Source organism: Trichoderma asperellum, chromosome 6, assembly GCF_020647865.1.
Source record: "Trichoderma asperellum chromosome 6, complete sequence".
Taxonomy (NCBI): Eukaryota; Fungi; Ascomycota; class Sordariomycetes; order Hypocreales; family Hypocreaceae; genus Trichoderma; species Trichoderma asperellum.
In genome coordinates this window covers 3,219,337-3,232,451 of record NC_089420.1, presented here as the reverse complement: position 1 = coordinate 3,232,451, position 13,115 = coordinate 3,219,337, and the positions used below count along the sequence as shown (strand labels likewise).

Here is a 13,115-nt window from a genome sequence, read left to right as displayed (position 1 = left end):
TGCTGTCTCAGGAAGTCGCGCAATAGGGACAGTCGTCGTGAACGATACACTGCGAACAGCGCAGTCAAAGAATGTCGTGCGGAAGCTCGTGAACAAATCTATCAATTTACCGACAACGGCGCAAAGCTCGTGCGGATGCAAAGCTTGCCGCCTGGCATGCGGATGGATGAAGCAGCAATGGCGAAGATCGACACCTCTGTACGAAGTAGCTGCGAAAGGATAGGTAAGCTGGGTGCTAAGCTCGTCGGCTGTGTTTGGCGATGCGCCGTGTCTGTGCAGGGAGAAAAAAATGTTCAAGGGCAAGAAAAAAAAAGAGATGGGGCAAGATAGGGATGCGGAGGGCAAGATTCAAGGTTGTTGCGCAACGGTTGGTCCAAGTGACATGAGGGCTTGAGGTGATGGCGGAGGAAGCACCAGAGGGAACCCCACCTGGAGCAAGATGGATGGTGGTCGAGACAGACGAGCAGTGCGGGCTGGCGGGCGTCCAAGCACGAGCTTTTGCTGGGGGGAAACTGGGTGGTTTGGGAGAGGCTGACCTTGTGTGATGCGCTCGTCTGGAATGCGAGGGAGGCTGTAAAGAGATGCAGCAGCAGAATTCGATTGTAGAGAAGGGCGTGCGTCGTAGAGTCAAGCGTAGGCGGCGTATCGTAATCGCAGCTAAGCACCTGTTGACGTAGGTCCGAAGCTGGCAAATTCGCAGCTTCAAGACGGCAAGCTACGCCGCTATCTGGACTGCTAGTGGACGGGGGGTATGCTCGCCCGCAGCACAAAGATGGGCAAAAAGAGAATGGGAAAAAACTGGCTACTCGTGGACCTCAGCCAACCAAAATGCAAGAGGCAGCCTAGGCGGCGGTAGCTCTGCTTCGTCGCAGCGGTACCCCAAAGAACCTGCGTGCTAGCACCGTGCGTGCGCAACTTCGGGACGTCGTATGGAAGCGGGTATGCTGTGTTTGTCGAGTCACCAGACCTACGCTGCCAGTAGAGGTTAACCGCTGCCCTGTGCAAATTCTGCTGTTCCATTCATTTGTGCAGACTGGGCCGATCATGGGCCGGGGGGGTATCAGAATGCATAAGAGCAGGCAGTACCTACCTTGTTGTGCCCTGCTGGAGCAGCTCAGGATTTTGTGCAGAAAGTGAAGTCTTTATCCCAGCGTCTCGGATGGAGGTGGTGCCTGTGCTTAGCTTGCCACGGACGGCGGCTAATGCGAGTGCGCACCTCGCCTGGTGATGGGAATTGCCTTGGGGGAGACGTCTGGTCTTGTGCCGGTGATCTCAATGACAGGCTGCAGGCGTACTAGGCCATTTCCAGCGCTTCTAACGAGACGGGCGTGCAGTAGACTATGGAGTACAGCGCCTAGCAGCAGCGTGGTGTTGATGACTGTCGTGTTTCGTCTCTCTGCTGTGGTGTTTCTGTGTGCGGCGCGTTCCTTTCGGTATTTGCTAACGGAATAAAGCCGTACAGTACACGCTCGGGGATTGTAAACAGCGGATGATGGAATCCACGCCGATGGGTCGATTATAAATGACGACGAGGGTGATGATGGCGATTCAGACGAGGATGAAGAGGGTTAAGATGAAGGCGATAAGGTGGGGTTGGTTCGATGGAAAGAGGGTCGGGTTGGACCACCTGCCTGCTGCTACTGGCCGGTTACTGACTTCCAGCGTAACGAACAATAAGGTTGGCAGGCAGCGACTTCATGCTTTCTTGGGGAGCTCTCATGCCCCGCCATTGAGCCCACGACCTAGCGATAGCACCTGAAGGAGCTATTACGCCTGTAGAAGCACTGTAGTCTCGTGCTTTCTACGAAGACTACACCAGCTTTACTTCGTGTATCGGTAGAACAACTGCATTCGCTCCATATTGCATGAATTATTCCATGCATCTCAAATCACACCCGGCCTGTTTCTGCCCTGTGCTGTGTCCACGAGGCACTGCTAGCTCTCTTCTGCCTCCTCTGAGGGCTGCTTGCTGGACCCCGTCGCTCATCCTGATCTAGCCGATCGGGACGAGTTTTAGAACAAGAAGGATGCGTGGACGTTCCAATTTAGAGCCCCTGCTCCAACGCCGGGCACCTTTTTGTAATTATGGGCAGCTTCTTTAAAAGAGTTTTGTGGAAGAGGAGGTTCCAGGCAAAAAGCCCTTTGCGCCAAAGATTACGGGGGTTTTCTACGCGCCCTTTAAGTAGTAGAAGGCTTCGCCAAACGTGCTCTGAATCAAATCAATATTCATAGCAAACGCAGAATTTTCATCATATTTCAGCCGCCGGGTGCTGAAAAAATTGTCACTGATACTGCGCAATATACAGGGGTCGGAATGTCTTGACTGTGGATCGCCGCTACATAAAGCTCCATGTATGAGACAAGATACGGAAATATCATGACCAGGGGGTGCCGCTTTTGGGAGGAGGCCAGGCATAATTACGTCGAGAACCGCTTCCATGACACCTTAATATCTGCCAAATAAAGTACTTGGCACACCAATTCAGCGGTCGTGGTCATCCGTCACTTTGCTGGATGTTGGCGGGTGTCGGACTGCGACCCATGCGGCAACATATGGGACGAAGCTCGCTAAAGCTGCTCGCCCCATTTTCTAATAATACTTGAGATCGGTGGCTCTGTTTCTCTCTATCGTACCGTACGCCTTAATACCTACTCATGTCACTTACTGCTGGCGGCTAGTAAAGAGGAGGCTGTGGGAGACCCAGCTTTACCTCGATATCACATGCTCCAGAATCAAGTACATACAGTCGAATGCTTATATCATCAGCAATGTATGCCTGTCTAAAAAACCTTTAATTTCGAATTAGAGAGATGGTTCAGAGGCCATGCGGTATGTTTTCTTGCTTTTTGTCACAATACCTTCGGGAGTGGAGAGGCATCGGATATCCAGGCTTGACCCTACTTTTTGAGTAATATTTTCAACGAGGCTATACTGGTTACTATGCTGCGAGGCAACATATTGAAGAGGTCTTCAAATTAAGTCCATTTGTTCATATTTCAAGATTTAGAAAGACATTTATAATGATACTCTGAGCGTGATAAGCATGAAGCCTATATACCTGATTTATTAGCATGGCTTTGAGCGAAGTACCGGAATCTTTCCCTTCACTACTATTCTAACCTGCATCAACAGTTGTTCACTTGTGTATGCATGTGTACTGCTAAATTTCCGTCTATTATAGACACAGGTAATTGGAATTTTGGGTGAAAGATGAGTAATACGGCATTTGTGGTGAATAATCGAACGATCTGTGTTCTCTCGATTCAATGCTGCGATGCGATTCGGTTGTTATTTCTGAGATCCATTTCCGATACCGCAATCATCAGCAATGCTAAGTTGGACGCCGTAGAGACTAGATCCTTATGCCGAGAAGATTCACCAGAATGAATTCATGATGTATATCGTAAAGAACAACACATTGGCACTCTTTCCAACAAGTCTCTTTATTTACTCCATCTGATTCCTAGTTAACAGCCACAAGCTATGACAGCCACAAACCAGCCATACGCCGCCTGGATGCATGCCATCGACTGCTTATGTCACTGCTGGCTAGCACTATCGATAGCACTATCTCATGTGACCCACTATCCTTATCAGTCAACTTTTTTTTTCTTCTATGGGGACCGCAAGCTATCTGCGAGAAGTGTTTGCCGAATTGCCTCCAATTGCAATTGACCTGGGGCAGGCGCTTCATTAATTTCTAAAACGCTCGAGAAGAAGCTGCCTGTCTCGATGCATTAATTCTCAGGCATTGTGCTTTATAATTGATCTCTAATTCCGAAACCCACCTGCGCAGTCGCGATTCAGCTTTCTAGCGATCATCTATTCGACATCAGGCATCATGGCACCATCAGCCACCAGCACAGAATGGGACCACCAGTTCCATACTTTGCGTCGCCAGGATCTATTCCGCAATCCTCCAACCGACCATTCCGCCTATCCTGCTCTCCAGTTAGCAGTCAATCCTCACATTGAGTCGTTCAACGCCATTTTCCGCGGTGATGGAAAGCCCGGCCTTCTTGCGCATGGCCTGGCGGATATTGGGACAAAAGTTTTCCTCGACGGCAACGACCGCGCTGGCCCAGAAGGCAAAAACCGCCTGAATATTCGAATCAAGGAGGTGACCCTGCAGAAGCCGCAGGTGCCGCCATCCAATAAGCTAGCCTTGAACAGAGAAATTTTCCCTGCTGAATGCAGAGAGAGACATGCTACCTACAGAGGAAAGCTCTCCGCAACATTCGAGTATAGCATTAATGGCGGCGACGCCGTCGAATTCACCCGAGAGCTTGGTCAGGTTCCTATCATGATCAAGGTAGGAAGCTCCCCTACACATTTTCATCATGAGCTACCGAGCTTTGCTTACAAAGCGTAAACAGTCAAACAGGTGCCATCTCGAGAATAATTCGCCAGCTTTGCTGGTCCAACGCAAAGAAGAATCCGAAGAACTTGGTGGATACTTTATTGTCAACGGTAATGAGAAGATTATCCGTCTGCTGCAAGTGAATAAACGAAATTTCCCCATGGCTATCAACCGTCCGAGTTTCACAAACCGAGGTGCCGGATACACCACGTACGGTATCATTCTTCGATCAGTCAGACCCGATGAAACCTCTCAAACGAATGTGCTGCATTATTTGAAGGATGGAAATGTGACATTCAGGTTTTCATGGCGCAAGAACGAGTACCTCATTCCCGTCATCATGATATTGAAGGCTTTGGTGGAGACCAATGACAGGGAAATCTTCGAGGGTCTTATTGGACCCATGGGCTCTAAAGCAGCCAGTAACACTTTCCTCACAGACAGAGTAGAACTCCTGTTGAGAACATACAAAGCCTACCGCCTCTACAGCAAGTCAGAGACTCGCGCCTACTTGGGTCAAAAGTTCAGGGTTGTCTTGGGAGTGCCGGAAACAATGTCAGATTATGAGGTGGGAACTGAGTTCCTGCGCAGAATTGTTTGTGTCCACCTGGGTAATGTCGATGTCACGGAGAAGCAAGATCTGGACAAGTTCCACATGGTTCTGTTCATGATTCGAAAGCTCTACGCTTTGGCTGCAGGTGAATGCGCCGTCGACAATCCCGATGCTATTCAGAACCAGGAAATTTTGCTCGGTGGATTCCTCTACGCACAGATTTTGAAGGAGAGGCTTGATGAATTTCTCGGAACGAGCGTCCGCAGCGCTATTCGAGACTATCTGAGAAGGCACCCGGCCGTAAACTTCACCTCTGAAGAGTTCAAAAAGGAATTTCCGGGTGGCATCTTCAGAAAGTCGAATGAGAACATTGCCAATGGCCTCGAATACTTCCTGTCCACTGGTAATCTAGTCAGTCCTTCTGGTCTTGATTTGCAACAAACGGCCGGCTTCACGGTAGTGGCAGAAAAGCTTAACTTTTTGCGTTTCATCAGTCACTTCAGAATGGTTCACCGTGGTGCTTTCTTCGCCCAGCTGAAGACAACTGCCGTGCGTAAGTTGCTGCCGGAATCTTGGGGCTTCATGTGCCCTGTCCATACGCCCGATGGTTCTCCTTGTGGTTTGCTCAATCACATGACACACAAGTGTAAGATTATGACTGACCATGTCGACGTGTCCAACATTCCCGCGCTTGTTGCCGAGCTGGGTGCTGTGGAAACATCATCTGCCTCCACTGATGAGAGCGTTGTTGTTATGATGGATGGCAAGGTTATCGGATGGTCCACTCCGAAGGAGTCCCTCCGAATCGCAGATTGCTTGAGATACTGGAAAGTTGAGGGCACGCACAGAGTGCCTCTGCAGCTTGAGATTGGCTACGTACCTCCATCAAACGGTGGATCATATCCCGGTCTCTACCTGTCATCAACTCCAGCCAGAATGGTGCGCCCCGTCAAATATCTGCCTTTACAGAAGGAAGACTTTGTGGGTCCCCACGAACAGCCCTACATGTCAATCGCCGTCGTTCCGCAGGAGATTGAATCTGGAGTATCGACACACGTTGAATATGATCCGACCAATATGCTTTCTATTCTTGCCAACATGACCCCGTTCTCAGACTTTAACCAATCCCCACGAAACATGTATCAGTGTCAGATGGGTAAGCAAACTATGGGAACGCCTGGCACGGCTATTCGCCACCGAACAGACAACAAGTCATATAGGATACAGACGGGTCAGACGCCCATCGTTCGTGCACCTCTTCACAATACGTATGGCTTCGATAACTTCCCCAACGGTATGAACGCCGTTGTAGCGGTCATTTCCTATACCGGTTACGACATGGACGATGCTATGATCATCAACAAGTCCGCTCATGAGAGAGGCTTTGGCCATGGTACAGTGTACAAGACCAAGAAGATATCGCTAAAGGACGACTCCAGAACGAGAGCCGCTAAGAGCGTTGTCAAGATGTTCGGTTTTGCCCCTCACAGCTACGTTAGCGCCGCGTATCAGGGCATGCTGGATGACGATGGCCTGCCTCACGTCGGCCGAATGGTGAAGGAGGATGATGTTTTGTGCGCATGGCACACAGTCACGCCGGATTACAACGGAAACTTGGTCAACCTTGATGGAATTACCCACTATGAGAAATACAAGGACTCCGAAATGGGCTTTATCGAGGAAGTCCGACTAATCGGTGCCGAGTCCGGCTCTGAGCCCCTGCAGACCATTTCAATCAAGATTCGAATCCCTCGCTCTCCCATCATTGGTGACAAATTCTCGTCCAGACACGGACAGAAGGGTGTCTTGTCGCAGAAATGGCCGGCTGTGGATATGCCCTTTTCAGAAACGGGTATCCAGCCTGATGTCATTATCAACCCCCACGCCTTCCCATCTCGAATGACAATTGGTATGTTCGTGGAGTCGCTTGCCGGAAAAGCTGGTGCTCTGCATGGACTGGCGCAAGATTCTACTCCATTCAGATTTGACGAGCAGAACACGGCAGCCGACTACTTTGGACACCAGCTGATGAAGGCTGGATTCAACTATCATGGAAACGAGCCAATGTACTCTGGTATTACTGGAGAGGAGCTCGGCGCCGACATCTACATCGGCGTGGTCTACTACCAGCGTCTGCGTCACATGGTCAACGACAAGTATCAAGTCCGAACCACCGGTCCAGTCGTGCCCACGACAGGCCAGCCCATCAAGGGCAGAAAGAGAGGTGGTGGTATCCGTGTGGGAGAAATGGAGCGTGATGCCTTGTTGGCTCACGGCACAGCCTTCTTGCTGCAAGACAGACTGCTCAACTGCTCAGATTACACCAAATCGTGGATTTGCCGTCGCTGTGGATCATTCTTGTCTGTGCAACCAACTGTCTCTCAATTTGCGCCGGGAAAGAAGAAGGCCCCAAGCATGGTCCGTTGCCGAAACTGTGCCATCAAGTTGGACGACAGCGAGGGCATCGACCTCACAGAGATCCAGGGCGAGATTTGGGAAGATGGCCAGGGCAACTGCTGGGTTGGCGGCGATCAAACGACGCAGGTCGTGGTCCCGGGTGCGCTCAAGTTTTTGGATGTCGAGCTGGCAGCCATGGGTGTCAAGCTAAAATACAGGATAGATCGGTCAGACGAGCCTCGCAAGGGGCCAATGAAGCCGCTAAAGCAGATTTCCATTGGAGCTTAGTTGGATGTTTTGAGACAAAAAGGATTGAGATTTGGATGAGACACAAAATGGGGTTGTATATAATTTGGCTGGTTGGTGTTGACTGCATTAGTAAGATATTAGATGCATATTTGAGCAATTTGATAAGAATATATTGGGTATCTAAATCCTAATCCCTTACCTCTTACCTTTCTCATTGTGACGAGGTCTCGGCCGCGCATAGGAGCACAAGCAAAGTCTCAAGCTGATGATATCAGAGTGCAGCACGCATCTTTGTGTGTTACGAAACACAACCCTCGCAGTCGAGATCTGGGCTTGCCGCTTGCAACGCTGGGACGGATAATGCGGCAGCATATACGTAGACGTTAAAGAGAGTCTAGATGAAGGGCATGTGTGACCAAGATATAATAAGGAGAGGCTCTCCCGTACTTGCCGCCTCCCAATCCAGACCCTGGGTCCTGAAACTTGCCAGAAGCACAGCTCGTGATCCAGATCCAGAACCTCATATTTCCCGTTTCAGCTCCCGCCTCGTTCTATTCTGATTGGAGCCAAGACATGCTACGCCACTCGCTAGAGATAGACTCGCCTCATGATCAGCTCCGGCTTGGCCACAACGCCGAAAGGGACAAGAGCAAAGGCAAGGGATATTACAGGCTTGAAGCCTCCACAAGGATACGAATCTAATTTTCAGGAACCACGTGGTCCTGGTTCCGCTGAAATCGCGCCCAGACAGCTGGGAATCCAGGTATCTGTGACAGAGGCGGTACCTTGGCCTTGGCACCGCTGCACTTGGGGGCCTTCTTTCCGTTTGTGCCAGCTGCTTATCAAGACTTTTTCTTCCACTTCGTCTCGCTTCCTGAATTCTTCTTGTCTTCCATTTCTTCATCCTGATGGTATCCGAGAGACCACTGCTGTGTATTCGGTCGCGCGCTTGGGCTGATGCTTGCTTGTGTCTTCTTTCTTCCTCTCCTTTAATCTCGGCGCCCATTTGCATCCTCTTCATTCTTGCCTCCCGTTTCTTTTGGTGAAAGACAGCATACACTCTTTTTTTCCATACCATTGGATGCTCCTACGCTCTCTTAATCTGCGCTTTGATAAACTTTGGACGATTGGTGTGCTCGAGGCGGTCTACGCGCTGGGACATTGAAGTTGCCTAATCGCTCTTTACAGCCGGGTCTGTTGGGAGAAAGAGGCCAGTGCAAACCATGCGCCTCTTTCTGCTCCTTGTTTGGGTTTTATGCTCCGTTATATCTGGAGTTTTCGGCCAAGATTATGATTTCGGCGTTGATTTGGTATCTCTCACACGACGACAGGACCCCAATGCGCCCATCGTCGTCAGTCGCCTGCCACTGGCTGCCAATGGGAGTATGCCCCTGAGACTTGAGATTCGTAATGTACAGGCAGATAAATACAAGTGGGATCTGTACGTGTTGGCGCTGAGTATGCTTCAGTCAGTCAGCCAGGACGACCCCATGTCGTATTACCAAATTGCCGGTTAGTGAGACTCTGGACCGACTTGGCTCTAGTTACGAGGCTCTGATGAATCTCTCTCCATCTAGGGATACACGGTGTACCCTTTGTGACATGGAACGGCGTTGGGCCAGCAGAGGGCGCGAGCCTGTCGGGCTACTGTCCGCATAGTTCTGTGCTATTTCCAACTTGGCACCGGCCATATCTAGCCTTATACGAGGTCAGCTCTCTTCAAGTCCCAATCGTCGATACTGCTGCAGTCTGAATGTCATTTGTAAGACGCGATACTGACTTATCGCAGCAAGAGTTACATAAGCTAGCCAATGCCATTGCTCGCATGTTCAGCAATGTGACGGAACGTCTGCTCTACCAGCAGGCTGCCTCCGAATTTCGGATACCGTACTGGGATTGGGCTTCCCCTGCACCAGCTGGCCAAAGCCACTTTCCTGATGTATTTTGGAATTCCACAATGATTCAATACGGCCCCAATGGTGTTCAGGTAATTCGAAATCCATTGTATTCTTATTCATTTCATCCCCTTGACGAGGACGCATTCATCTGGCCACCGGTAAGTATGGGCGTATAGATGATGCTAAGAGCTTCCCATCTGCTGACTATTCGTAGTTGAAAAGCTGGAATGAGACGAAGAGAGCTCCAAACACACAAGTCAGTGAAACAGAGCCGCCGTCGATGAATGACCAGGTAAATTCCGCTTTGCTAGCAAAACTGCCTGAGATCCAGCAGAGGCTTTATATACTATTCTCGAGTTATCACGAATTCGATTCATTTAGCAACAAAAACTATGCCATATCTCAAAATCTTAGCCATCTGGACTCCATCGAGGCTATCCACGACATTATTCACATATACGGCGGATCTAGAGGTCATATGACCTACGTTCCTCTATCCTCTTTCGATCCTCTTTTCTTCTTGCACCATACAATGACGGACAGGTTAATATCAATGTGGCAGCTCCTCAATCCTACGGCATGGATGACACCCCAAACCTCGGGAGAGACGACTTATACGGCGCTGAAAGGGACCATGCAAAACTCTAGCACCCCACTTACACCTTTCATGTCTTCAGCCAGCGGCACTTTCTGGGATTCAGACATGTCTCGAACGACTGAGGTGTTTGGTTATGCGTATGGAGATACATCAGCTCTGTATGGCGATACTAAGATCCCGCGAGACAAGCTGATTAGGAAGATTAATAACTGGCTTGGGAGAAACAGCCCAGCCATGATTCGGTTCAAGAGCCAATCGCAATGGAGGCCCAGCGGGATATGGAAAGGCAATTCAGAAACCAAAAGCTTTCAACCAAGTCTAAAGTTTGGTATGAAAGATGCTGTTGCGGCAGATGGCTATTACACCGAATGGATTGCAAATGTCCATGTGAATCACGGTGCTCTGGACGGATCATTCACTATTTATTTCTTTACTAGAGAGCCACCAGACGATGTTCTCACCTGGGGCTTGGCCTCAAATCTCATAGGATCAGTTAGCATCTTTATGATGAACGGAATGGGCAGCTCTCAGTCCAAGATGTCTGGAACAGCGCCGTTGACTATGGCACTGATGAAGCACGTCGACCAAAGAGCTATACAAAATCTTGAGCCGGAGTCGGTGGTGCCATTTCTACAACACACTCTACACTTTCGCGTTGTTGATATTGATAACAAGGAGGTTGACCCGGCCCTGGTGACTGGGCTCTACGTCGCAATCAGCAGCACCAGGGTTAGATTGCCTGAGAGCGAGTTTGAATTCCCGGAATGGGGCCAGCCAACACTGAGACTAGCAATATGGGAGTAGCTGGTGGACGTCAGTGAGCTTATCTATTGCTAAGTATTGTAAGTATACGGATATCGTGATGGGATCAAGGTGTGATTTGTTCTCTGGTAATGTCAATAGTAGTTTTGGAGGTCTATCGGCGACGCGGGTTTGCTTTGCCATGCTCATATCATCACCTACCGTACGTAATGTCTTTTCAACTCATTGAATTCACAATCATCTAGCAATAACATGTGATGTTTTTGTATTAGTATAGCCTTTCAAAGCATTCTAAAACCTCATCTCTCCTCCAGGAAGACTCCCGCATAGGACTCAAGATTTGCGCGTTTGCCACTTCATCTTCATTGAACCGAATTCAACCTGAGACTCATGGTGGCAAGGTCATCAGCCGGCCGGGGATATGCGGGGTGCTGATCGGGAGGATCCCGGCGAAAAGGAGCGGGTCATTCACACGGAGTACGCATGGCGAAGTGGAAACGATGATGCATTACAGTAGGCGTGGGATGAGCAATTGTTAGTCTGCCTTTGTAGAAGAAGAAGAAGAAGAAGAGAGAGAGATGTAGGTCTATACATTTGTACAGAGTACTTTATGTAAAAATGGAAGCCTAAAAGAATTTGGGTGGTGGTGACCGGAATGTGTTCGGCAGCTTAATTTTTTCTTCCAACGTCTTGAACGTGGGCGAGTCAGTTATCATGGGCTAGTGCGATGGAATGTTGTTTTTTACGTGGAAGGATGACGGATGAGGCAGAGATTTGCGCGGTGCTTGCGTGTGGGAAGGGGTCTTTTGAGTTTGTTTTGAGTCAGACATGAGTGGATTTTGAGATTTGAGACTTGTTTCTGTTATTTTTGACAATTTACTCGTGGCGAAGGGAGGGTGAAAAGGATGGTTGTGTTAGGTGATGGCAGGTTGGCATAAGTTGAAGATGGGTGTATAAGTCATACTGTATGTGTGTCATTGGCCCGAGGTGCTTTTACTGCTTTTTGACGTGCAGAATTTCACGCGTGGTTTTTTGAAAAGTGTGTGGGAGGCGCGTGTCGAACCATGTTAGGGGGCGTCATGCATGCATACAGACAGCCATTCCGGTTCGCGAGTGCGTTGCAGTATGCACGATGCACGAATGCAGGCGAGTAGCGAGTAGCGAGAGGCACTTTTGCGACTTGTTCTGCTATTACATACTAGGTGTTTTTTTACTCAATCGTATGAGCGAATACTTGGAGAAGGAGGAGATATGAGGGGTCGAGGACCAACGGAATTCTAGACTCTGGCTTTATTGATTTCGATTTCTCTGATTCGTGGGTGTATGAATTTTCGAGCTTTGAGGGGGGGGCTATGCAAAGCTGTGTCTGGGTGAGGCTGCCAAGCTGCCAAGCTGCTTGTCTCGCTAGCACTGCATTGCCTGTGCGTTGCATGTAAGAGTGCAGCCAACAGCAAGCAACATTGAAAACTACATGGGGGCGTATTACTCCGTATTCCGAATAGCAGTGCGAGAGGGGATGGTTCTGGGACGGGAGGGCGGATGAATTTAGGTCATGGACGTCCGTTAAAGTGCGCAAGGTCGGGTCACGATAATATAGACGGAGAGCTTTTTGGACAGTGATGAATGGACAAGACAATGGTAGAGTAGCAGTAGATGGCCAGGGCACTCTGCGGTATTTCGGAGCTGTCAGTTGGTAAGAGAGAGAGAGAGAGAGAGAGACGTCCACGGACTCTCCGTATTATCGTCAGGCCATTGTCCTGGATTCAGAGGCCAGCATTGGGCAGGTACTGTTGGAGTGAAATGCTGCTGAGACAGATGTACGTAGACAGCCAGCAACACACCGACACTTTGCAAGCGACGGGGACATGGAGGGGATGCGACGCTATCCGGAACATGGCCGGTCTTGCTATGGATGAGGATGAGATGGTTTTGATTTTCGATATGCTGTACTATCTACTATACTACTACTAGTACTATGTGGAAGTGTGTAGTGACGAGACGCCATATAGGTACAGTATTACTAGAGGGAACCTGTCAAAACTCGCTGCTAGTGCTGTGCTTTGTTTTAGGCTTGCTTCTTGGCTCTTGCTGAGCGTTTCGGGGGGTCCGGGCCGCAGGATTACTATACGCTTTGTATAATAACGTCGCTGGCATTTATTACTCCGTAGTGCGTGATCAAAACGCACGCTCGGAGGCAGCTCCGTCGTCCGTGTATGGAGAGCTTTTTTGCTGTATAGACGACCCTAGCTGTAGCGACTAGGGTGCTGGAGTAATAATGTTCAGCCTAAGAAAGAAAG

The 13,115-nt window shown here is 49.5% G+C and overlaps 4 protein-coding genes across 4 annotated transcripts; 3 read left to right on the top strand and 1 right to left on the bottom strand.

Annotated features, from left to right (window-relative positions):
* Nucleotides 1–101: 101 nt before the first annotated feature.
* On the bottom strand, nucleotides 102–1,699 carry TrAFT101_010492 (uncharacterized protein; the record flags this gene model as incomplete). Its single annotated transcript, XM_066128985.1, has 6 exons — nucleotides 102–209; nucleotides 537–685; nucleotides 825–972; nucleotides 1,091–1,101; nucleotides 1,217–1,399; nucleotides 1,657–1,699. 6 exons carry the CDS (start codon nucleotides 1,697–1,699, stop codon nucleotides 102–104), a joined length of 642 nt encoding a protein of 213 aa, XP_065985112.1.
* A 1,963-nt stretch (nucleotides 1,700–3,662) lies between these two features.
* ACR2 (DNA-directed RNA polymerase I subunit RPA2) lies at nucleotides 3,663–7,738 on the top strand. The gene is made up of 2 exons (XM_024908929.2): nucleotides 3,663–4,313; nucleotides 4,378–7,738. The coding sequence occupies exons 1-2, from the start codon at nucleotides 3,843–3,845 to the stop codon at nucleotides 7,597–7,599; spliced, it is 3,693 nt and encodes a 1,230-aa protein (XP_024756286.1). The 5' UTR covers nucleotides 3,663–3,842; the 3' UTR covers nucleotides 7,600–7,738.
* A 1,045-nt stretch (nucleotides 7,739–8,783) lies between these two features.
* TrAFT101_010490 (uncharacterized protein) lies at nucleotides 8,784–10,860 on the top strand (the record flags this gene model as incomplete). Its single annotated transcript, XM_066128984.1, has 4 exons — nucleotides 8,784–9,072; nucleotides 9,138–9,268; nucleotides 9,350–9,616; nucleotides 9,673–10,860. 4 exons carry the CDS (start codon nucleotides 8,784–8,786, stop codon nucleotides 10,858–10,860), a joined length of 1,875 nt encoding a protein of 624 aa, XP_065985111.1.
* A 1,223-nt stretch (nucleotides 10,861–12,083) lies between these two features.
* Nucleotides 12,084–12,838, top strand: TrAFT101_010489 (uncharacterized protein). The gene has a single exon (XM_066128983.1). The coding sequence runs from the start codon at nucleotides 12,472–12,474 to the stop codon at nucleotides 12,787–12,789; it is 318 nt and encodes a 105-aa protein (XP_065985110.1). The 5' UTR covers nucleotides 12,084–12,471; the 3' UTR covers nucleotides 12,790–12,838.
* The last annotated feature ends 277 nt before the right edge of the window (nucleotides 12,839–13,115 follow it).